Here is a 22,522-nt window from a genome sequence, read left to right on the forward strand (position 1 = left end):
GCACTCTGATACCTAGGAGCTATTCTGCAGATGACTCCCTTCGCCCATCAAGACCCGCAGTTCTTCTTAACTGCAGCTTCTTTCCATTGACTAGATAGTGAATCCAATGTTCTTTGTTTGAAATGGTTTTAGCTTTTGTCCCTAATCAACATTTATCTGGCTTCTGTTGTTTTTTAATATCCCGAGGTTTTGCTAGTGATTCAAGAAGCTCTCCTATATTCAGCTCAAGCCAAACTTTGAGGGATAATCTCCCCTTTCTCCAGTTATTACAACCAAAAAGCAGTAGTTAATTCTTAACTGGTGTGCCAGCTGCGGCCAGATTCACACATGCTGCTTTACAGCGCTTTTGAGCACTGCATGTGTGAAGAACACAGAAGTAGGCGGAATAATGAATGCCTGATTATCAGGTTTCTGATGTGTGAAAAACACAAAGGCAGTTTGAAACGTTTTGGCTTTCTGAATCCATGCATAGCCCCTCCTGTGCTTTACAATTCAAAGGACCGTCTCTTCCTGTATGTCCCCTATGCACCAGTTGTGGTCTTCAGGTTGCCACCCAGGGGTCATTTCTTGCGGGAGCGCACAGGAGCGGAGCTCCGGCAGTAAGGAGCCCAGGGGCTCTATGCAACAAGCCCCACCCCCTGTTCCCAGCAGCCCTCAGTTGGGCCACGAGGAGCAAGAGGCAGCCAGGTAAGTTGCAGAGCCCCCCCCCCGGCCTGCCTTCAGGTACAAGCTCTCCCTCCTCTGTGAGGGCAGATCTGTGCGTCCCCCCCCCATAGCTAGCAATCCAAAACAGTCCAGTGGCACCTTTAAGACCAGGTTTTATTCAGGTACAAGCTCTCCCTCCTCTGCGAGGGCAGATCTGCACATCCCCCCCCCCATAGCTAGCAATCCAAACAGTCCAGTGGAGCCCGAGCGGTGGGTGTTGCCTTCAGACACACTTCCGGTGATGTCAGGGGGTGTGGCATATGCAAATAAGTTATGCTAATAAGTTGTGCTAATGAGCTCCTGCACCTCTTTTTCTACGAAATGACCCCTGTTGCCGCCTCACATGCAAGTTGTCCCTCCGCTTAAGGTAGCCTGCAGGGCATCAACTAGAGACCAACCTTTTTCCATCATTGCTCCAACCCTGTGGAACAGGACGGCAGAGCAGGTGCAGTGGGGCACTGTCTTTAGGGGTATTTAGGGGCACTGCAAGAGCAGTTTGATGGCTAGGGACTTTTAATGGGGTATAGGCATTTTTAGGGGGGAGGCATTATGTCAGGTTTGATAGGAATGCATACGCTTTCAAAATTTGAGCTTGTAAGCTGCCTTGAACTATGGGGTGGTGGTGGAAAGCTGTGGCAAACTTATGGTGAATCCATAGGGTTTTCAAGGCAAGAGGCACACAAAGGTGGTTTGCCATTGCCTGCCGCTGCGCAGCAACCCTGGACTTCCTTGGTGGTCTCCTCTCCAGGTCCTAACCAGGGTTGACTCTGCTTAGCTTCCAAGATCTGATGGGACTGGGCTAGCCTGGGCCATCCAGGTCAGGGGCCCAGCTATGAGATAGGGAAGGTATATATTTTTTCATTCATAAATCAATCAAGGCCCCAGCCACATGGGCCGGATATTGCGGGGGTGAGGCGTGGCTAATTGCCCCGGCGCAGTTTGATCCGCGATTACACGATCAGATGCGCCGGCGGCACACCATGGGTCCTTCCTTCGGCGCCGGCGGGTAAACGAGGTCTTGGGCGAGGATCAGCCTCGCCTATGGTACTTCCCTGAGCATCGTGTGCACCCTAGCAGGAGATTCTGCAGAGTACCTCTCCAATCGTGCATTGCCTTGGTAGTGCCTGTAAATATATTACTGCCGCCATCTGACTGCTTGAGGTGTTTGTTAAGTCAGAATGGCTAAAACTCTCACTGAATGAATGCAGGAAACACAGCCTACAATATTTGTTTATGAATATTTGATGTTGATGAATAAATATGAAATGCAAAATCTCAGGAATGAATGGAATAAAGGAGCTAGATCAAGCCTATTTAGCCAACACAATGGGATATGACCCGGGGGCGCAGGCAGAAAATTTTGGGTGGTGGGGCATTGAGAAAGTGGGGGAGCAGGGGATAGAGAGAGAGAGATCCCACTGGCAGGCAGGCAAAGAAGAGAAGGGTCTTTCCTTACCTGCTGGCACAACTCCCACAGCAGGAGTTGTGGGGCATGGGCCATGAGCGAGGGGGCACCGTCCCTAAATGCCCCACTGCGGCTATGAGCCTTGATATGGCCCTAAACTTCATTTCAGTTTTTTCTATGGTCCTCAAGCTGTGACTTATTGAGGAAAAATTATATTTAGGGTATATTGGACACTACAGTGCTGTTTTAGTAAAGGACAAAGTAAAGTGTCTAATTGCTGGCACTGTAATTCACATGACATAGCTCTTAAGTATATACTTTGGGTCTGTCCAATTATTTGGTCTTTGGGGGGGAGTAATTACTTATAAAGGGGCTGCGGTGGCTCAGTGGTTAAGATGCTGAACTGCAGACCAGAAGGTCAGTAGTTCAGCAGTTCAAGACCCGAGTGCCCCATGATGGAGTGAGCTCCCGTCTCTGGTCCCAGCTGCTGCCAACCTAGCAATTCGAAAGCAAGAAATTGCAAGTAGATAAATAGGTACCGCTTCGGTGGGAAGGTAACAGCGTTCCGTGTGCCTTGGCGTCTAGTCATGCCGGCCACCTGACCACGGAAATGTCTTCGGACAGCGCTGGCTCTTTGGCTTGGAAATGGAGATGTGCACCACACCCTAGAGTCAGATTCGACTGGCTTTCAAGCAGGGGAAACCTTTACCTTATATCAATTCAGTATCAGAATATGGATGGAGCCTGGGGAGGGCAAGGCCCTCAGTGGAGTACAATGCCATAGAGTCTACCCTCCACAGCATCCCTTTTCTCCAGGGGAACTGATTTCTGTAGTCTGGAGATAAGATGTAATTCCAGGAGATCCCCAGGTCCCACCTGGAGGTTGACATCCCTATCGCCAGATGACCATGATCAGTCCCTCTAGAGAAAATGGCTGCTTTGGAAGGCAGATACGATGGCATTATTCCCTCCCCTCCCCAAATCCCACCATCCCTAGGCTCCACCCCCAAAATCTCCATGTGTTTCCCAATCCAGAGGTGGCAATCCTATGATAGGTAAAAACTTGACATTTAAATTAGACCTGCAAACTCGATTTTCTTGGATCTTTCACAACTGCTCTCTCAGAACAGAGGTGAGAAAAGTTTCATCTGTTTCCTTAGCCTTCAGCCTTCTGACACCTCTGTCTCTTCACTTGCCAGGTGTTGATTTTAAAGTGAAGAAGATGGTCGTTGGGGACCTTCCTCTGCAGTTGGCAATATGGGTAAGCAACATCTAGAGTTCCTGTAACAAACTGGGATGCTGATCTGTCTCCTGGTTGGTGAAAAAAAATCAAAGGCAGCTAAAGAGGGGGCACCCTTTATTCCACCTTTGGGTTGGATCCAGCCAGCTTTCCCCCTCAATCTCAGCCAGTCCCCCTCCTTAATACAGCCCCCATCCCAAATGTAGGGATGGGCGCAAATTGACTCACAAATTAAAGTTAGTGTCAAATTTTGGGCAGTTCATGGTTCACAAAGTGAAGTTTGTAGCAAGTCAACCAGCACAAACTTTCCAAGACCTTCCCAGCTGTTCATGGTGGGTTTGTGAATGGATACATTTCCAGACAGTCTCCACTCAGTCTAAATGTTTACAAAACTTCAAAGCAATGGGAGGGTGGAACTTGTGGGGCATGTAGAGGAGCATCTGGGGGATGTCCCCAGCGACTTTGATGTCTCTAGCTTGCATGGGATCCTGAACCTCCTGAGCCTGCACCTGTCAAAATGACCGCCTGTTAATGACAGAAAGCACTTTCCCCAGAAAGCCCCAGAAATCACTTTCCTGGGGGAACCTTCTTTGGGGGGGCATAACTTGGACCCCGTAAATCCAATCCTCACCAAACCTGGACAGTAGGTAGAGGAGAGTCAGCCAGAGATCCTCAGAGAGTTTAGTGTCTCTAGCATGTCCGGGGGGGGGGGTGTCTACCAAGTCACAAACCAAACTGGTTTATTTAACCCCCCAAAGTTTGTGACGGTTCGTAATTTGCGAACCGGGCATGGCACAAACCAAACCGCATTTTCCCAGTTTGCGCCCATCCCTACCCAAATGGCTTTTGTCCATGCACATCTCATGATCCCCAGAACAACTTTTTTGTGTCGTCAAAAGGGACCCCTTTTTCGCCTGCAGAAAAACTGGTTTGACCCAGCCGTATAGTTTTAGATAAAATCTTTTTTTTTACTTACTGGTAATCAAATAAAAAATTGCAAACTCAAAGCAATAAGTGATTTGAAAAGGCCAAAACCTCCTCTGACCATTCTGTGACAAAGAGCAAGTTTGTTACAACCCATATTAGGGTTAGCTCCAACCCATTGGGTGGTCTAAACTTGCAGCTGTTACCCATCCATGCACAAATCAGACATTCCTCTTGTAGGAATACTGCATTTTCCCAATGCAGACTGGGCTACATGTTGTACTCTTGGGAGAATGGGATTCTTCTCATAGGCAGGGCTATTTTGGGGCAGCAACACACAGGAATGGAGTTCCAGCTGGCTTCAGAGTTGGCCACGCCCACTACAGCCAAAACCTCCTCATGCGTGGCTACAGAGGGAAGGCCTGGAGAGCGATTCCCCCCTCCGCAACTCCAAGGTGGACCAGCCAGGGGGGGGGCATGCCTTCCCTGGCCTGTCCAAGGGCCAGTTTGCCCGGGCTCCCCGCAGCCATGGGACTCCCGGATGAGCCAGGGGAAGGCAGGGGAAGTAGCTGTACCAGAGCTGTGGGCAGTTTTGTGATACTGCCTGTGAAGGAAAGTGACTGGTAACACAGAACCCTTTCCCCTGCAGCTACTACCTAAACCAGTGGATGTAGTGATGGCAACAAGCATAGATGGCTTTAAAGGAGGATTAGACAAATTTATGGGTAGGTCCATCAATGGAACCTAAAGGGAACCTTCAGTAAGCCTCTGAATACCGGTGCTAGGAGACAATATTAGGGCTTCTCTGCCCTGTTTGTTGGCCTTCCAGGGCAACTTGTAGGCCTCTGTGTGAAAGAGGGTGCTGAAGTAGATGGACTGCTGGTCTGATCCAGCAGGGCTCTTACGCTCTTGAGGAATTCTAGAGTGCCACTAGACTCCTGTTTACCATCAAGATTAAATATATGAAGCACTTTGAACATTAGAATTCTATATAAGTGATGATTAAAATTGCTGCAATTCACAAAACTGGAGCAAAGCTATTCTAAAAGAGACGGTTTTAAATATTTATAAAACATACTCTGTTCAGCATACTAATTGGTTGTCCAATGTGTGAAACAGGGTTCCAGACTGGACGGACCAGTGCTGTGATCCAGCAGGCCTCTTCTTATGTTCTTATTTAATTATATTATACTTTATTTTATTTGTTAAAGATTTAGACGTTGGGCCTCCCATGCCAAGCTGGTCAAAACCCAGTGGGGATGCACATTTGCTGATAGTGTGGATGAGCCCTCATTAGGGTTGCCAGTTTTGGGTTCGAAGATACCTGGAGATTTGGGTGGCGGAGCCTGGGGAGGGCATAAATTGGGAGAGAAGAAACCTCAGCAGGGTATAAATCCACAGAGGCCACCTTCCAAAGCAGCCGTTTTCTCCAGGGGAACTGATTTCTGTCACCCGGAAATAAAGTGCAATAACAGGAGGTCTCCAGGTGCCACCAGGAGGTTGGCAGCCTTAGCCCCCATCCATCTCCACGACATTGCCCAGATTGACCGTCACCCCAAATCTAGAGCTTGAGAAAGTCCCTGCAGAGGAACACCCTGTACAAAAAGGGCTCAGGTCTTTGCGACCTTGAACTTGTTTGAACGTTCGTGATGCAGATTTTTCAACCTCCCTTTTTATCCTCATTGCCTGTTTTGTCCCCCTCCTCCTTTTGCAGGACACAGCAGGGCAAGAGCGGTTTCGAACGTTGACTCCCAGTTATTACCGCGGTGCTCAAGGTGTAATTTTAGGTAGGTGGCAGACATCCTAGGCCTGTAATTAGCACAACTTTGAAGTCGAACCCATTAAAGGAGAAGTCAATGAAATAATTTCTTTCCTCTTCCTCTAAGGGGATGGCTGGCGGTGACGGAGTTAGAACAACAATTAATGCTGCTTCACTCCCACGCCAATAGGGTGATGGCTGGTGGTTGTTCCTCTCTGCAAAGGATGTCAGTTTCTTGAAAGGGTTTAAAGTGAAAATGCTGAAGCCCCTTTAGCTCGGCTTTGTAGGCCTTTCCATTTGATGTCGGGTTAAGCAAATCGACTTTCAGTCCTGCAGAGCCTTTTCCCACACAAACTCAGCCCCTGATTATATGTTAACCTTTTTTTTTCTTTTGCAATGTTTGCTCTTTAAAAAAGACATGCACACACGCGCACACACCCGTTAAAAGGGTTCAGCCCAAAAAGGTTTGAGTTGTGCTGCCAAATGCTAATTACATCCAGGCAGAGCCTGTGAAGTTCACAACATTCTTTTTCCGTCCTGCATTTACAAGGGTCCTGGAAGCTCTGGTTGGAAGAAGGATTTTTTCCCCCAGGTACAAAATACTGTTCTTTGAATACTCAGAAAAATGTATTACTACCACATCAGAAGTGCAGCTAGCTATAATAGGGCATTTTGGGGGCCACCACCAGACTTCCTGCCAAGGCCCCACAACTTCCATCTAGCCCCCAGGCCTCCTTGGTGCCTGGGTTACCATGGCAGACCACATGATGATGTTGATGAGCCATGGCGTGAATGGGCTGCAGGGTTTGTTCATTCATTCATTCATTCAATTTATACCCCCACCCTCCCCACGAATGGGCTCAGGGCGGCTGTCTGCTCCAACTGGCGAGCAATGCTCCCTCTCCTCCCCACGAACGGGCTCAGGGTGGCTGTCTGCTCCAACTGGCGAGCAATGCTCCCTCTAAGCTGTGGAGTCTCGTGAGCAAAAATTCTACTTTGTGAGCTACTGGCATTAAAGTTGTGAGTGAGCCATTTGGCTGCTGCATAAATCAGCTTGCTCTGGAGCCATCCTTCCTGAGCCAAGACAAAAAATGTGTGAGCTGGAGGCTAAAAAACTGTGAGCTAGCTCACACTAACTCAGCTTAGAGGAAACACTGCTGGCAAGTGTGAGTTCTTAAAATTAATTATAATTTAATTCTTTATTTTGTGATGTCAGTGCCCCCCTGACTTATTTAAAGGCCCCCTGAATTACAAAATCCTGGCTACGGGCCTGAGGCCTCAGAGCAGTGATTCCCAGTGGGGTACTCGTAGGTGCCATGGTACTCATCGATGAGTTCCCAGGTGTCCACTTGCTTATTCCCCAAAGCAAAGAGCCATTCCTGGCTTTCCTCTACCTCACTGCAGCAGAAAGTGCTTCAGGAGAGCCTGGGCAGCCTCACCATAGTGTCTACTTAGCTGGGAACCTGCCGACATTTTGTGCCACGTTGTTGCTGATCTCACCTCCCATGGCAGCCATTTTTCAGTGCCACCCGTTACCCACTCTCAAACTCTCAAAAGTGCCAACAGGTTCAATAAGGTTGGGAATTGTACCTCAGAGCAATATATGAAGTGACACACCAACCACTTGGGGCAACTTCTGCAGTAGGGTTGCCGGTCCTTGTGCCAGCAACCCCTCAGACATTTGGGGGGGGGGATAGAGAGTGGGGAGGAGGAGTGTCGCTGACACAGCAATGTCACTTTCAGGTGATCTCTTGGACGTGATGTCACCATGTAAGCAATGCTCTAGGAATTCCCCCAGTTTCTATGTTAAAGACTATAGAGATTCAGAGAATTCCTAGAGTGTCAAGGATACAGTGACCAGAAGTGGTATTACCATGTCTGTACCGTCATCCCTCTCCTGGTTGCCTGAAAGCACACAACTGCGTGAACAGGTGGGAAACTGGCAACTCTGTTCTGCAGTGACTCCTAGCGCTCTCCCAAATACTCACTCAGGGCTTCCTAAGAGCTAGCATCAGGATCCTAGGCCCTAAGATGTGGTGAGGAACACCTCCAGCATAGCAAGATGGAGTCATGTCTGTTGAAGTGACCCCCCCTTCCCACTTCTGTTCCTACTGGAATGCTTCAGTGTGATCCAAAAGAAGGTTTTCATGTGTGTTTGTGTGTATCTCTTTCTCCTGACCAGTTTACGACGTTACCAGAAGGGAGACTTTTGTGGGGTTGGAGAGCTGGCTACGGGAGCTGGAGATGTATACCACAAAGCAGAACGTTGTGAAGATGCTGGTGGGCAACAAAATTGACAAGGTTGGTAGGGGACAGTCACCCAGTTGGGGTTGGGTCACAGACTAGCAAAAGAAGAAGAAGAGACTGGATTTATACCCCGCCCATCACTACCCAAAGGTGTCTCAGAGCGGCTTACAAACTCCTTTCCCTTCCCCTCCTCACAACAGACACCCTGTATGAGGTTGATGGGGCTGAGAGAGCTCTTGACAGAAACTGCTCTTTTTCAAGAACAGCTCTTATCAGAACTATGGCTTGCCCAAGGTCATCCAGCCAGGTGCAAGTGGAAGAGTGAGGAATCAAACCCGGTTCTCCCAGATTAGAGTCCGCGCACTTAACCACTACACCAAAAGGGCAGAGACAGTGTGATTCCTTCTCCTAGCACAGACTGTCACCTAACAGAGTGCACACATTCAGTGTGGGCTTCCCCAAACGGTGTTGCAGACATGAGTTGCAGGTTCTCCTCAGTTTCCATGTGCAAAAGTGTCCAGTTTGTGGGAATTGAGAAGAACCCGCAGCTAAAGAGGGTGGGGATCCCAGACCTGACCCGTGTACTCTGTAATGTGTGAACAGATAGGAGGCAACCTACAGCCGGCGTCTTTGTTTACTCACATTGTTTCTACTTCTTTCTGAGACTTAAGGTGGGCTACAGCAAAAATGTGATAAGAGCAGTATCAAACATGTAGCCCACAATTAATAAAATTGGTTTACAAAATTAGGGAACGGTCCTCTAAAAACTGTACACTGCACGCCGACAACACAAAAAATCTGGATTTCACAGCTGCAGATGGGTCCCTCATTCACCTTTCCTTCTTTACATCATTTATCCTGTTGACTAGTGATCACAGAACATCTTACTATTCCCAAGGTTCACAATGACCTCGCAAAGCAAATATCCCAGTGGTGTGAAACTGACAAGTCTGAGCCAGGTCTACCATAGGCCTCCGTTAAGCGTGGATGGCAGTAAACAAACCAGATGTCTGATCCCGCAGGTAGGGGTGTGCAAAAAAAAAAAAATTGGCCCGATTCGGATTCGGCTGAATCGGGCAGAATCAATTTCAGCTGGCATAAAGACTCCTGCATGTGGAGTCTTTTGGCCAGCCAAATGTCAGTTTCAGCCCCATTATATCCTATGGGCCATTGAAGTCATTGGGCCATTGAAGTCCCACCATAGAGAACAATGGAGGGGATGGGGCAACCTGTTTGGGGCCCGTAAAATTGGACCCCCTGGTCCAATGTTCTTGAAACTTGGTTGTTATTTTGGGGAGAGGCTCCATCAGCCAACCGGTAAGTTTGGAGCCTCTCCCTCCAACCCCCTCCCCTCTAGCCCCCAAAATATACCCTATGTTTTCGCCATTGACTTCAATGTCCCATAGGATACAATGCGGCCGAATTGCCGCCGAAATTCGGCGGCAATTCGGAGGCAAGCCGATTCAGATCAGAGAATCTGAATCGGCCTGCAGCAGCCCGAAAGGGGTCCAAATGGGCCATTTTCAGGGGTGCATTCGGTTCGGACGAACCGAATGCACATTCCTACCCACGGGGACTTTTTGACACCATCCAGCGTTCCCCCTTTCCCCAGCTTGACTAGTACTGCTGGGAGAATCTGGCCTTTCTTCTGGGATGACAGATGGGGCTCCAACTCCCCAGGAGGAAAATTCCCAAGGAATCTAGGTGCAGAGGGATCTTTGGGGTGGGAGAACAGGAAAAAAGGCAGGGAGGAGGAGGGAGTACCAGGTGAGGACTGAGCAAGATCTGGGATAGTACAGCGAGAGGAGAGTAGCCTGGGATTCAGAGAGAAAGAAACGGGTGGGGCAGCATGGCATCGTGGTTGGACTAGGATCTGAGAGAGCTGGTTTCAAATCTCTGCACTGCCATGAAATTTGTCGGCTGGCCTGAGGCCAGTCTCTTTCTCTCAGCCTCACCTACCATACAGGGTAATTGGGAGCAGTGTTCCCTCTAAACTGAGTTAGTGTGAGCTAGCTCACAGTTTTTTAGCCTCCAGTTCACAGATTTTTGTCCTAGCTCAGGAAGGATGGCTCCAGAGCAAACTGATTTTATGCAGGAGCCGACTCGCTCGCTCACAACTTTAATGCAAGTAGCTCACAAAGTAGAATTTTTGCTCACAAGACTCCACAGCTTAGAGGGAGCACTGGTTGGGAGGTTAACATGGGAACAGGAGAACAATGTTCACCACCCTGAACTCCTTGGGGAAGCAAGTAGTGACTCACAAAAGCTCATACCCAGCCACATATTTTGTTTGTCTTTAAGGTGCTACTGGAGTCTTGCTCTTTCCTTGGAGGAAGGGTATAGTAGAAGTGTTCTAAGTAGCATAGATGAGGTATCTGATAAATGGGACTGCAGGGAGTCCTGTGAGCAGGGAAACCAAAGAAACGAGGATGTCTGAGGAAGCGCAATGGGGCTGACGTGGAAGAAATCCATGCATGCTGAGGGGTGCCAGAAAGAAAAGAGAGAGTGCTCTGGAGGGGAGAGGGGCTTCAGGGAGAGACCAGATAAGCCTGTCTTATGCTAAGTCATACTGTTGGTCCCCAAAGCCAGCACTGAGAGCGAATGTGGTGTAGTGGTTAGAATAGCCCTGACCTGGATAGCCCAGGCTAGCTCGATCTTGTCAGACCTCGGAAGCTAAGCAGGGTCGGCCCCGGCCAGTATTTAGAAGGGCACCTTCAAAGGAATACCAGGGTTATGACGCAGAGGCAAGCAATGGCAAACCACCTCTGAAATGTCTCTTGCCTTAAAAACGAGTCGAGCTCGCCTCACCTAGTGAGGCGGCGGATTTCCCCTGCTCACACTGCTCGCAGTGCTTAGTGCCCGTTACAATTGCCCTGCCTAATAGAGGTCAACAGAGGATCCTCGGGAAACTGGTTGCTATTAACTACCACCTATGTTAGCAGTGTGCAGGGGGCACTATGAACTGCCTTGAATACTTGTCATCCCTCTGATTGGATTTAAATTTGGTTTTATATTTTACGTTTCATATCTTACATTTTAATCCTTTCCTGTTTACTTAATGAAATGTTTAATGAAATGTTGTGACCCACCCCGAGCCCGCTTGTGGGGGAGGGCGGGACATGAATCAAATGAAATAAATAAATAAATAAAACGAGCTAGAACTTCTGCCTGCCAGACAATCTTAGGATCTCCTGGCTATACCACACATACTGCCCTACGATAATCTAACCCTCTTTAACAATGGAGGCCCAGGTAGCAGCCACTGCTAAATCGGCCTTTCACCATCGTCGGCTGGTTGGGCAGTTGGCTCCCTTCCTTGACTGCAACGACCTGGCCACAGTGAGCCATGCAAAGGTCACCTCAAGACTAGACTACTGTAACACTTTCTACATGGGGCTGCCCTTGTCGCAAATTGGGAAGCTGCAGCCGGTGCAGAATGCCGCAGCCAGGCTGTTGAGGAATGAATTAACACTGTAACCCGGGGGGGGGGGGGGGGCACTTTCCAGGTGTCCACGAGGCAGTGCAGCGCCCCCTTGAATTGGTGACATTTGGCTCCCGGAGTGATTTGCATTGGGTGCCCCTGGTGCTGTCCGCTGACAGTTCACCCAGGCTGCTTTCTGCCCGTGGTGGGCTAGCTGCAGAGAGCAGTCCGCCTGAACAAGTCCTCGCTGCGCCCCATGCAGCTTCAGCTCACGGATTCAGAGGCTGGGCTGCCCTTCCCCCTCCCTCGTCCCTGCTTCCTAACAGTCAGGAGTCCTGTCTCAGCCTGCCTGTGGATTCCTGCTCCCTGCCTCATCCCCAGTTCCAGCTGCTTCCATGCATCGACTCTGGAGGCCGTATCTCTCCATCAGCCACCCTCTCTATCTTTTATGGGCAATCTCTTCCGTCTGTCTCTAAAGCCAGGGGCCTCCTTTTCTTAATCCCTTGATTTCCATGGCTAGGTGGGTTTGTTTTGCTTTGCTTTTTGGAGATCCCTGGTGTATTTGTGGTGTGGATCCCAAAGTCTCCCATCCTGATGAAGAAAGGAGTCCACAGGGGCAAGTGGGAGGCCTAGGCCTTGTGACCATCTTTCAGTAGCCTTTCAAATTCCTTTACTTTGTTCTGAATGAGGGAATTCTTTTTCACACATACAGATTTTGGGTTCTAGGGTTACCAACCTCCAGGTGGGGCTGGGTGATTTGCCTCTATGAGAATTGATCTCCAGGCAATACAGATGAGTTCCTCTGGAGAAAATGGCTGCTCTGGGCCGCCTCTATGGCATTGTACCCTGCTGAATTCCCTCTCCTCCCCAAACCCTGCAGCCCCCAAGTTCCACCCCCAAATACTCCAGGTATTTCCCCACCCAGAGCTGGCAACCCTAAGGGGGTTCCACCCTGTGGAACTGTCAGGAGTGAGTAGGGTTGCCATCCTCCAGGTGGCACCTGGAGATCTCCTGCTATTACAATTGATCTCCAGACAACCACGATCAGTTCCCCTGAAGAAAATGGCTGGTTTGGAGGGTGGATTCTATTGCATAATGCCCTGCTGAGGTCCCTCTCCTTCCCAAACCCCTCCCCTGGCTCCACCCCCAAAAATCTCCAGTTATTTTCCAACTCAGAGCTGGCAACCCTAGGAGTAAGTTGTAAGTTCTCCAGTTTGGTGTAGTGGTTAAGAGCGGTGAACTCTAATCTGGAGAACTAGGTTTGATTCACCACTTCTCCACATGCAGCCAGCTGGGTGACCTTGGGTCAGTCACAGTTCTCTCAGAGCAGTTCTCTCAAGAGCAGTTCTCTCAGAGCTCTCTCAGCCCCACCTATCTCATAGGGTGTCTGTTGTGGGGAGAGGAAGGGAAGGAGATTGTAAGTCATTCTGAGACTCCGAGTGAAGGGTGAGGTATAAATCCAACTCTTCTTCTTCATGAGGGGTGCCCAATCCAGAACATGACTGGGGTGCAAATAGAGTAGGGTTCAGCATCCCACACACACACACACACCATTTTCCTAACCTAAAGTGTTCTGGGAGGGCTATTTGGCCCATTGAGGAATCTACCTCATGCCCGGATTGCTTCAGGTTGGGAAAACAGGTTGGAAGGTTGAAGGCCTTTCTCCACGTGCACCCCTGTCCCAATCCAAATTGGGCACCCCTCGTACAGGAATAGAGGACTAGGGTTGCTAGCCATTGGGTAACAACCAGAGGGAGAGGGAGGGGCAGGGATGGGGACAGGGGAAATGACATTATGTCACGTCCCACAAATACCCAGAAGTGACATCACACTGGTGTGACATCAGTGCAATGATCTATGATTACGACAGTTTTGTCCAAATCCTAGAGCATCACACCAGTGGTATTCTGGTGATGTGATGTCACTTCCAGGTATTTGCCAGAAGTGATGTCCAGGGGTCATTTCCTGCGGGAGCACACAGGAGCGGAGCTCTGGCAGTAAGGAGTCCAGGGGGCGGGCACATGCAACAAGCCCCACCTCCTGCTCCCAGCAGCCTTCAGTCGGGCCATGAGGAGCAAGAAGCAGCCAGGTAAGTTACAGAGCCCCCGCTCTGCCCGCCTTCAGGAACAAGCTCTCCCTCCTCTGTGAGGGCAGATCTGCGCTCCCCCCCCCCATAGCTAGCAATCCAAAACAGTCCAGTGGAGCCTGAGCGGTGGGTGTTGCCTTCTGACACACTTCCAGTGATGTCAGGGGGTGTGGCATATGCAAATAAGTTATGCTAATGAGTTATGCTAATGAGCGCCTGCACCTCTTTTTTCTGCGAAGTGACCCCTGGTGATGTCACTTTAAAAAAAAAATCCCCCACCAGCCCTTAGTGGGGCCACAGGCAACAGACAGGGACATCTACTGGGCTGAGGACCCCAGATGCAACCTGTGTGCTCTATATTGTGTTAATTGGTGTTTTGTTTGGAGAACAAACCAAAAAAACAGAATAAACAAGAGGAGGCAACAGAATTTTGCCTTGCAGAGTTGTTATGCAGGCCAAGGAAAGCTGGATGCCAGAATGAAACCACCTGGGATTATTCATTACTAACTTTCTGACCGGTGGTCAGATTCCTTCCTGACCCCACACAAGGCAACCAGCAAGACCCTCAATTCAGGAGGCTTAAAATATTGCCCCACCATCTGCACATGCCAGTTTCCAGCAGCTTCAGTGCAGAAAGTCAAAGATACATGTGATGTGCCCAGAATAGATTCGAGTAGGCAGGAAGGAGAGAGGGAAAGTCAGAAAGGTTTCCGTTCCTCCTTCCCTCCATGATCCCTGTGGGATATTCACACCAATAAGATCCTGAAGCTCTTGTTTCAGCTGCCTCGAGAGAGCAGTCCCTGGTGAGCCCACGTGATGAATTCCAGGCTGTTTGTTGGTGATTCATGGACTACCGTCTTTCCCTTTCAAACTGTGAATCTGGCACTTCTCAGGGATGATCACCTGCCGTTGTTTATCCAGGAACATAAAAGCCCCCTCCCCCCAAGCCAGGTTTTCTTTTGTTTCCAACCCTCTTCAACCTCCAACAAAGCCAGAGCACAGAGGGTCTGCCCATGGTCACTTTGGCACCCCAGTCAAACAATGACTTTGACACCCCCAGTCAATAAGCATACGAAGAGCCATTCTGGATCAGACCAAAGGCTCGTCAAGTCCAGCCTTCTGTTCAGGCAGTGGCCAACCAGCTACCTCTAGGAAACCCACAAGCAGGAGGACTGCAACAGGATTATCCTGCCTGTGCTCCTCAGCAACTGATTTAAAGAGACACACTGCCTCTGGCCCCTGACCTGGATAGCCCAGGCTAGCCCGATCTTCAGGTCTCGGAAGGTAAGCAAGGTCGGCCCTAGATAGTATTTGGATGGGAGGCCTCCAAGGAACACCAGGGTTGCCACACAGAGGCAGGCAATGGCCAATCAGCTATGAAGCCTCTTGCCTTGAAAACCCCAGTCGGAGCCGCTATAGGTTGGCTGTGACTTGATGGCAACAACAACAAGCTTCCTCTGGTACTGGACGGAGTAGGTATCCATAGAGAGAAAAGTTTTACTTACTGATCATTCTTCAGTGTAAAATGAAAAATTAAACAAAGCTCTTTAAAGGGCCTCCGTGTTCCATCATGGGAACTACAGGAGGCCAGAGAATCTAACAGACAGTTATTTTCAATAGTTTCGAAGGGCAGCCGTGTTGGTCTACATAGGAACATAAGAGAAGCCAATGCTGGATCAGGCCAATGGCCCATCCAGTCCAACGCTCTGTCACACAGCGGCCAAAAATACCACATGCCATCAGGAGGTCCACCAGTGGGGCCAGGACACTAGAAGCCCTCCCACTGTTGCCTCCCCCCCAACCACCAAGAATACAGAGCATCACTTGCTCCAGAGTTCCTACCTATACCTTGTGGCTAATAGCCACTGATGGACCTCTGTTCCATATGTTTATCCAATTTCTGCTTGAAGCTGTCCATGCTTGTAGCCGCCGCCACCTTCTGTGGCAGTGAATTCCATGTGTTAATCACTCTTTGGGTGAAGAAGTACTTCCTTTTATCCCTTCTACCCCAAGTGCTCAGCAATTTCATTGAGTGCCCATAAGTTCGTGTATTGTGCAATAGAACAGTTAGATTCGAGTCCTGCAGAAACTTAGAGGCCAACAAGAGCTTCAGGGATTAAGTTTTCGAGAGTCAAAGTTCCCATCATTGAAGCAGTGAAGGAGGCTTCTCTCACTTTTTGGCAACCCTCAACATCTGGCATCCTAGGCGAAGGCCTAGCTTTGCTTAGCGGTTGGGCCGACCTTGAACGCATGCGGGAGCATCCAATCATTATTCCAATCAAAATAACTGTTGCGTTTTTAACAAGTTTGTAAAATGCTTTGCAGTCCTGTGTTCATTTGTGCAGCAATTTTTGGAGGCAGGTTTGCCATTTTTCCCTCATTCTAGACATAGGCAACAGAGTCCAAAAATAGGAATGCTAACCTCCAGGTGGGACCTGGGGAACCCTCAGAATTACAGCTCATCTCCAGACTACAGAGATCAGTCCCCCAAATTCCCTGGAGAAAATGGATGCTTTGGAGGGTGGACTCTGTGGCATTGCTCCCCACTGAGGTCCCTGTCTTCCACAGGCTCCATCCCCAAATCTCCAGGAGTTCCCCAACCTGGATATGGCAACCCTATCTAAAAAACAGAGACTTGCCCAAGGCTACATGATCAGTTTACGGCAGAGGCCACCTCAGCAGTCATAGGTCCTGGTTCCAATGAACTCCATATGCACTGAACCACCGTGGCTTCTTGCAGAAAGCAGCCCCAGCCAGTCTCTTGAGGGTTTCAGCAAATGCAACGAGCTCTAACAGCCTTCTCTCCTTATCCCTAGCCTGACCGTGAGGTAGACCGAAAGGAAGGCTTGCAGTTTGCTCGAACTCACTCCATGCTTTTCATAGGTAGGTGGAGGAAACCTGAGACTGAGTCGGCTGGTTTGCCAGGGCTGTAATACTGGAACAGGGTAGTTTGGGAAACTGTCTTTTTACAATTAACAGCAACCTTATATCCGGTGTGGTGTATGGGTTAGAGTGTCAGACTAGGGTCTGGGAGGCCCGGGCCTGAATCTCTGCCATAGAAACTGGCTGGGTAGGGTTGCCAGCCTCTGTCAGCTGTGGGAAATGATTTTCTAAAATCCCTGGTAACTGCAAGCAGATCTCTCTCGCTTGCTCTCATGTGAGCGCACACAGATACATACCCCTGCTCCTCTATATGCCCCCTTTCCCTCCCGATATTTGGACCACTCAAAAAGAAAACCCACAAAGCTCTTCTGTGTTCACTTTTTAACATGCATTTCTAACTGTAAGTTTAGACATCTCTCTCCCTATTGGTGGTTAATGCTTGTGCAAATGTGCCCCCATGTGGTGAAGGAGAACATCCACTGCGGATTTTTAAAACAGCTATTGACAGAACGTGTCTCTCAGCACTTCTACTGGGGGGGAAATGAGCACAGACAAACTGCTGAGATTTCTTAAAGAAAACCTTCATGGAAAATAAATGCATAAACTCAGCCTGCCTCCTAAGTTTCTGTTTTCCACGCTTTTTTCCTGGAAATATTTATATATATGCAGTGATCTATTTCAGAATAATATGGTAAAGAAAAGAGGGGAAAGTATAAAACATCTGCCCTGACCTGAATAGTCCAGGCTAGCCCGATCTTATCAGATCTCGGAAGCTAAGCAGGGTCAGCCCTGGCTAGTGTTTGGATGCGAAGACTTCCAAGGAATACCAGGGTCATGACTTGGAGGTAGGCAATGGAAAACCACCCCTGAACATCTCTTGCCCTGAAAATGCCACTAAGAGTCGCCACAACTCAGCTGCAACTTGACAGCAATAAAATAAAACACCTATTTTAATTTATGGTTCTAAGCTTTAGTCCTTTAATTGACAAATAGCTATTGGAGAATTCAGTTCACAATGAGGCCCCCTGTACAAGAGACAACTGTTTAAATTTCTAGGCAATCAGACTTCCCCTTCCTTCTGTAATTCATGCTTTTTCCGATTAAATATCTGTCACTCATTTTTAAAATAATTTTGTATTTTAAACGACAAAAATCTTAACAACAAAACAAATTCCGACGTACTTAAAATCAAATCAAACACAACAAATGTAGCAGAGCAGAAACTTTTGACAATATGTTCAGTCCTATGCTCATTAAAACAAGCAAATAAAATACACTCAGGAAATATAGATTGAACAGTCATGAAAAATAAAACCTATATTTGGAGGGGGTTTCCCCATCTTTATGACATTTCATTCATAGGAGACATCCATGCTCCAAAAGTGATATAACTTAGAATTTGAACCTGCAGGGTTAACCGTAAGAGAGATCTTCTCCATAACCATAAGGTCCCAAGTTTTAAGCTTCCACAGTATTAAATATGGAGGTTTAGCCTTCTTCCAGTTTGTTGCAATACACAAACATGACGTTGCCAAAAAAGCTGAAATAAGCTTAAGCTTTGGTGTATCAATATCCTTATAAGAAGGTATTTCCAATAATAGCCATTTAGGATCTAGCTCTAACTTTACATTACAGATCTTGAATCACTATAAGTACTTTGTTTGAAATATCTGTCACTCATAACCATTGCTGTAGTTGCTGCTAGACTTTTTTCATCAGTTGCATTTGTACACCTGAGCCTTCGTGTTGGCAAATAGACTAACAGTGCCATCTGCTGCAGCGGTTCTCCAGGTTTCACCGTTTGGCCTGTCAAGTACACTTCTGGGCTTCTCTAACAGGACAAATAGCACCCCACCCAAGACCATTTCCTATTAAAATGTACGGGGGAGATACTGAAGCCTTTACATCACACACCCCACAACCATCACCCAAATTGGGTACTGTGAATTGAGAAACTCTTGCATGGCCTTTACATAGGAAACAAAGTGAGGTCCCCAGACCCAACCTGTGTACTCTGTAATGTGTAAATCACCCATGAACAGATGCCTAGTGGCACCTTAAAGATTAACAAAATTTTATTCCCACATAAATTGATGTTGGAATAAAACATTGTTCATTCCTGTTGCCTGTTTACCTCATAAGTCCTGAACCTGATTCCTACCTGACCATTTCCCCTCAAAGTGAAATTTAAAAGTTTGTTATTTGTGATTTACTATCAGCCTCTCATGTGCCATTATCAAACCAGGAAGAAAAGAAGGATTTTAGTCTCTCCCCTCAGTTCCCTAGGCAGGGTCGGCATCTAACAATATACATCCAAATGACTGGGTAGAACAGCCAGAGAAAACAAAGAAGACAAAGGAAAAAGGGGCTGCTCCCCAAAGAACAAGATAAGGGGAAACCCTGTGAGGAACAGTGAAATCATCATAGCCCCAGGATGCAACAGACTATCATGGCCACCCCGCAGGAATTCTTACATGATTACATTACAGTAGCACCCTCTCCTGGCCACTCATGTTTCCAGTCCTTCACTCACTGCTTGGTTCTATTCCCAGTGTCTCCCCCTGCTAACATAGTCCATGTTTCTGATTTAATTTGTGACACTGAAGTAGAGTGGCAAATCAAGCAGCTCTCTTCCCCTTATTAGTTGTTCACAGATGGCTTGGTGGATACCCTGGGGTCATCCAGAGTGACCATGCCTTGCTTCATAATCTGTGCCAAGCAATGAAGGCACTTCTTGTTTGTTTCTGCCTAGAAGCCAGCGCTAAAATGAAGGAGGGCGTGCAGGGTGCCTTCGAGGAGGCTGTTGTGAGGATCCTGCAGACTCCAGAACTTTGGGATGTAAGAAGAGAAGGAGTCGAAATGGCAGAGGACAGAATGCTTCAAGAAATACATGGCTGTGGTTCATATTGTCCTCTGGCTTAATTTACACCATCTTCAAGCCAGGTAACTCAGGTTTGGCATACCTCCTAGACAACCTCATTGTCTGTGTCCTGTTTCAGTGCCCTACTAAAAGAATGCCCACACGGTTATACTATTTGTGTTTCAGGTATACATCATGAGGGCATACCTGGATACTGAAAACATGGATAACCAACTGGCTGTTTACAGTGGACTGGGAAGATCTGGCTCAGATCTAGCATGGTCTAGTCATTTAAAGTGCTGGACATAATCTGGGAGACCCCAGGTTTGAATCCCCACTGTGTCCTGAAAGCTTGCTGGGTGACGTTGGGCCAGTCACATACTTTCAGCCTAACCCACCTTACAAGGCTGTTGTGAGAATAAAATGGAGGAGAGGAGAATGATGTAAGCTGCATTGGGTCTGTATTGGGGAGCAAAACGGAATATAAATGAAGTGAAAACAAGATCCTAAGTGGAGCAATCCCACTTTCCAGAGCAACGTCTGAGTGTGGAACAGTGTCACTGCATTTTTCTGAACGAGAAATTTTAGACAAACATCACAAGCTCAATTTAGGTTAAATTTGGAGAACAATGCTTCACACACCACACTTAGCGAGCCAAGAGCCCCCCCCAGAAAAGGCTACTGGGCTTGTTGCAAACCTGTGCAGATTCCAGACTGTTTCCACAGGAGCAGGGCAAGAGGTTTGGCTTCCCTAAGTTCTAAAGGAGCAGGACAGGCAACATTTTACCCCAGGAATGGTAGCTCAGTGTAAATGTAGCTCAGAACCTGATAACAGCTAAACAGAAAAAACAAATGGTCACACACACAATTAACAGCACCATAGGCATGAATGCCGGGCAGATTTAAAGGGCACAATCAGATGCAAACATCTGCCCAGCGCCCTGCACCCGTCGGCAACCCATTTTGCTCCGCTGCAGAAGTGGAGTAAAAAGACATTGGGGAAAGACCAGTAGCAAATGGGTTGCGATGGGCCATAGACGGACTTTTCCCTGTGTGATCGCTTCAGCGCGCTCTCATGGCGTCGGGATGGTCTGATCAAGGCATCCCGACTCCGTGCCATTGTTTTTCCCCCCTCCTTAGTATGTGCATCATCGCATACTGCCGTAGGAAGCCCTCAGTGTGGAGACGTGATTCAGTGATCCTCCGTTTAAGCGAATCAAAAACAAGCGGCAAAAAAACACCCCCGACTCACCCATGATTGCGTCTGATCGCGCAGTGGCAGGCTACGCCCACAGCTTCAAAGAACTGTGTGATCACACAACTGCGGGTCAATTTCCTCCGGGGTAAATGGCCTCGCTTCCCCCGCGCGTTATCTCGTGCATGTGACCGCAGCCGGTGTATCGTATGCAGGAGATGGGCCTAAACTTTGGGCTCCATATAAACATTTTTCATTCAAAAGCAAATCTGAGAGAGAAGTTGGGTTTTTTTCTTACCTTTATCATCATCTGTTCTGCGTTGTTGCTTTTTGTTTCGTATGATGCCTCCACTAATTATTTCATGATGGTGTGAATAGCTGTCATTTTCAAAAAAAACAAAAAAACTCCCAAAACTCCAGTCCCAAAACATGCAAAACTTTCTACATTCTTAAAGCCAAAGGTAGATTGAAGACTTCATTTGAATGTGTCCTGGCCAAAAAAAACACAGAGAATTTTGCAGAAAACTTTCATCCCACTGTCAGCGGGACTGTTTGTTTATTATTTATTTAGAATATGTATAGGCCACCTTTCCAGACACCTGCTCAAGGTGTCTCGTGTGTGTGTGTGTGTTAAGTGTCATCACATTCCATCTGACTTTTGTGTTGCTCTGGTTCCCTACTGTCCAATATCTCACTGAACTTGACATCCTGCCTAAAAACAAATACTACCATGCTTTAATATTCTTTTAACTATTGGTTTACAGGAGACAAATGCTGGTGAAATCCAACCTGATCCCCTCATGGTGTTTTCTAATATGCCATCTGTTATTCTGTAACTTGTTGATTAAGGTTTCTCTTATATACTAGTCAGTATCAATCAAACAACTGTATCTGTATGTTTTCAAATTGTTACAGTTTGGAATTCTGTCTCTTAAGTTACTTCAGCACTTTTTTTGTTTTGCACTCTAAAACTGGTTGATGTTTGCATTAAGGCAAAGGTTTTTGGTTTCGTTTTGGGGTTTGTTTTTGTTGGGTCTGTTCCAACAATGATGTTACTGTATTTTTTGTAAAAAAAAAACAAAAAAAACCACCGTTTTTTCAAAAATAAACACAAAGTTTTAAAAAGTTGCATCTGACTTATGGTGACCCTGTAAACGAATGTTCTCCAAAACATCTCCTCGTTAACAGCCTTGCTCAAGTCTTCCAAACTGAGGGCCGTGGCTCCCTCAGTTGAGTCAATCCACCTCATGTTGGGTCTTCCTCTTTTCCTGCTGCCTTTACAAAGTACAATTTGACACAATAATTAAGAAAACATAAATTTGTCATTAAAATTAATAAACCGTTACAAAACTCACCTAGAGTGTAAAACATTCTGCAGCCTAAAAGGATTTTTGTTTCAGCTTGAAACACTGCTCTGACAGAGAAGGGGGAGTGGTTTTGTGACTGAGAGAAGCACCAGCCAATCAGCATCTGGTCCTGGCCTGAAGGATTGGTAGTTAACAGCTACAACAGCCTCCATTTCATTCTCGCAATCGCCTTGTGAGGCGGGTTAGGCTGAAAGTGTGTGACTGGCCCAACGTCACCCAGCAACCTCTGTGTTCAAAGACACTACAGTATATTCTGATGACCTGCAACAGAGTGGACATTGCCATATGTCCTGCTTGTGAATTCTCCTGGTCCTCTGGGCTGGCCTCTTGAAGGATACAGAACATTAAGCCAAGAGGGACCATTTCTCTCTGTCCTATCATACTGGTTCTTACAAGCCAGCCTATAGCTGGATCTCTAAGTCAGGAGTAA

The 22,522-nt window shown here is 47.7% G+C and overlaps 1 protein-coding gene across 1 annotated transcript in view; it reads left to right on the forward strand.

Moving 5' to 3' along the window:
• LOC107120467 (ras-related protein Rab-18-B-like) overlaps positions 1 to 21,591 on the forward strand; it is a 22,993-nt gene extending 1,402 nt beyond the window's left edge. The window contains exons 3-8 of the mRNA XM_015423173.1: positions 3,310 to 3,371; positions 5,989 to 6,061; positions 8,216 to 8,334; positions 16,604 to 16,670; positions 19,423 to 19,613; positions 21,490 to 21,591. Coding sequence (XP_015278659.1) covers positions 3,310 to 3,371; positions 5,989 to 6,061; positions 8,216 to 8,334; positions 16,604 to 16,670; positions 19,423 to 19,592 — 491 coding nt within the window. The 3' untranslated portion in view covers positions 19,593 to 19,613; positions 21,490 to 21,591. The remainder of the gene's footprint in view (positions 1 to 3,309; positions 3,372 to 5,988; positions 6,062 to 8,215; positions 8,335 to 16,603; positions 16,671 to 19,422; positions 19,614 to 21,489) is intronic.
• The last annotated feature ends 931 nt before the right edge of the window (positions 21,592 to 22,522 follow it).

Source organism: Gekko japonicus, unplaced genomic scaffold, assembly GCF_001447785.1.
Source record: "Gekko japonicus isolate JY-2015 unplaced genomic scaffold, Gekko_japonicus_V1.1 scaffold661, whole genome shotgun sequence".
In the NCBI taxonomy this organism is placed as follows: Eukaryota; Metazoa; Chordata; class Lepidosauria; order Squamata; family Gekkonidae; genus Gekko; species Gekko japonicus.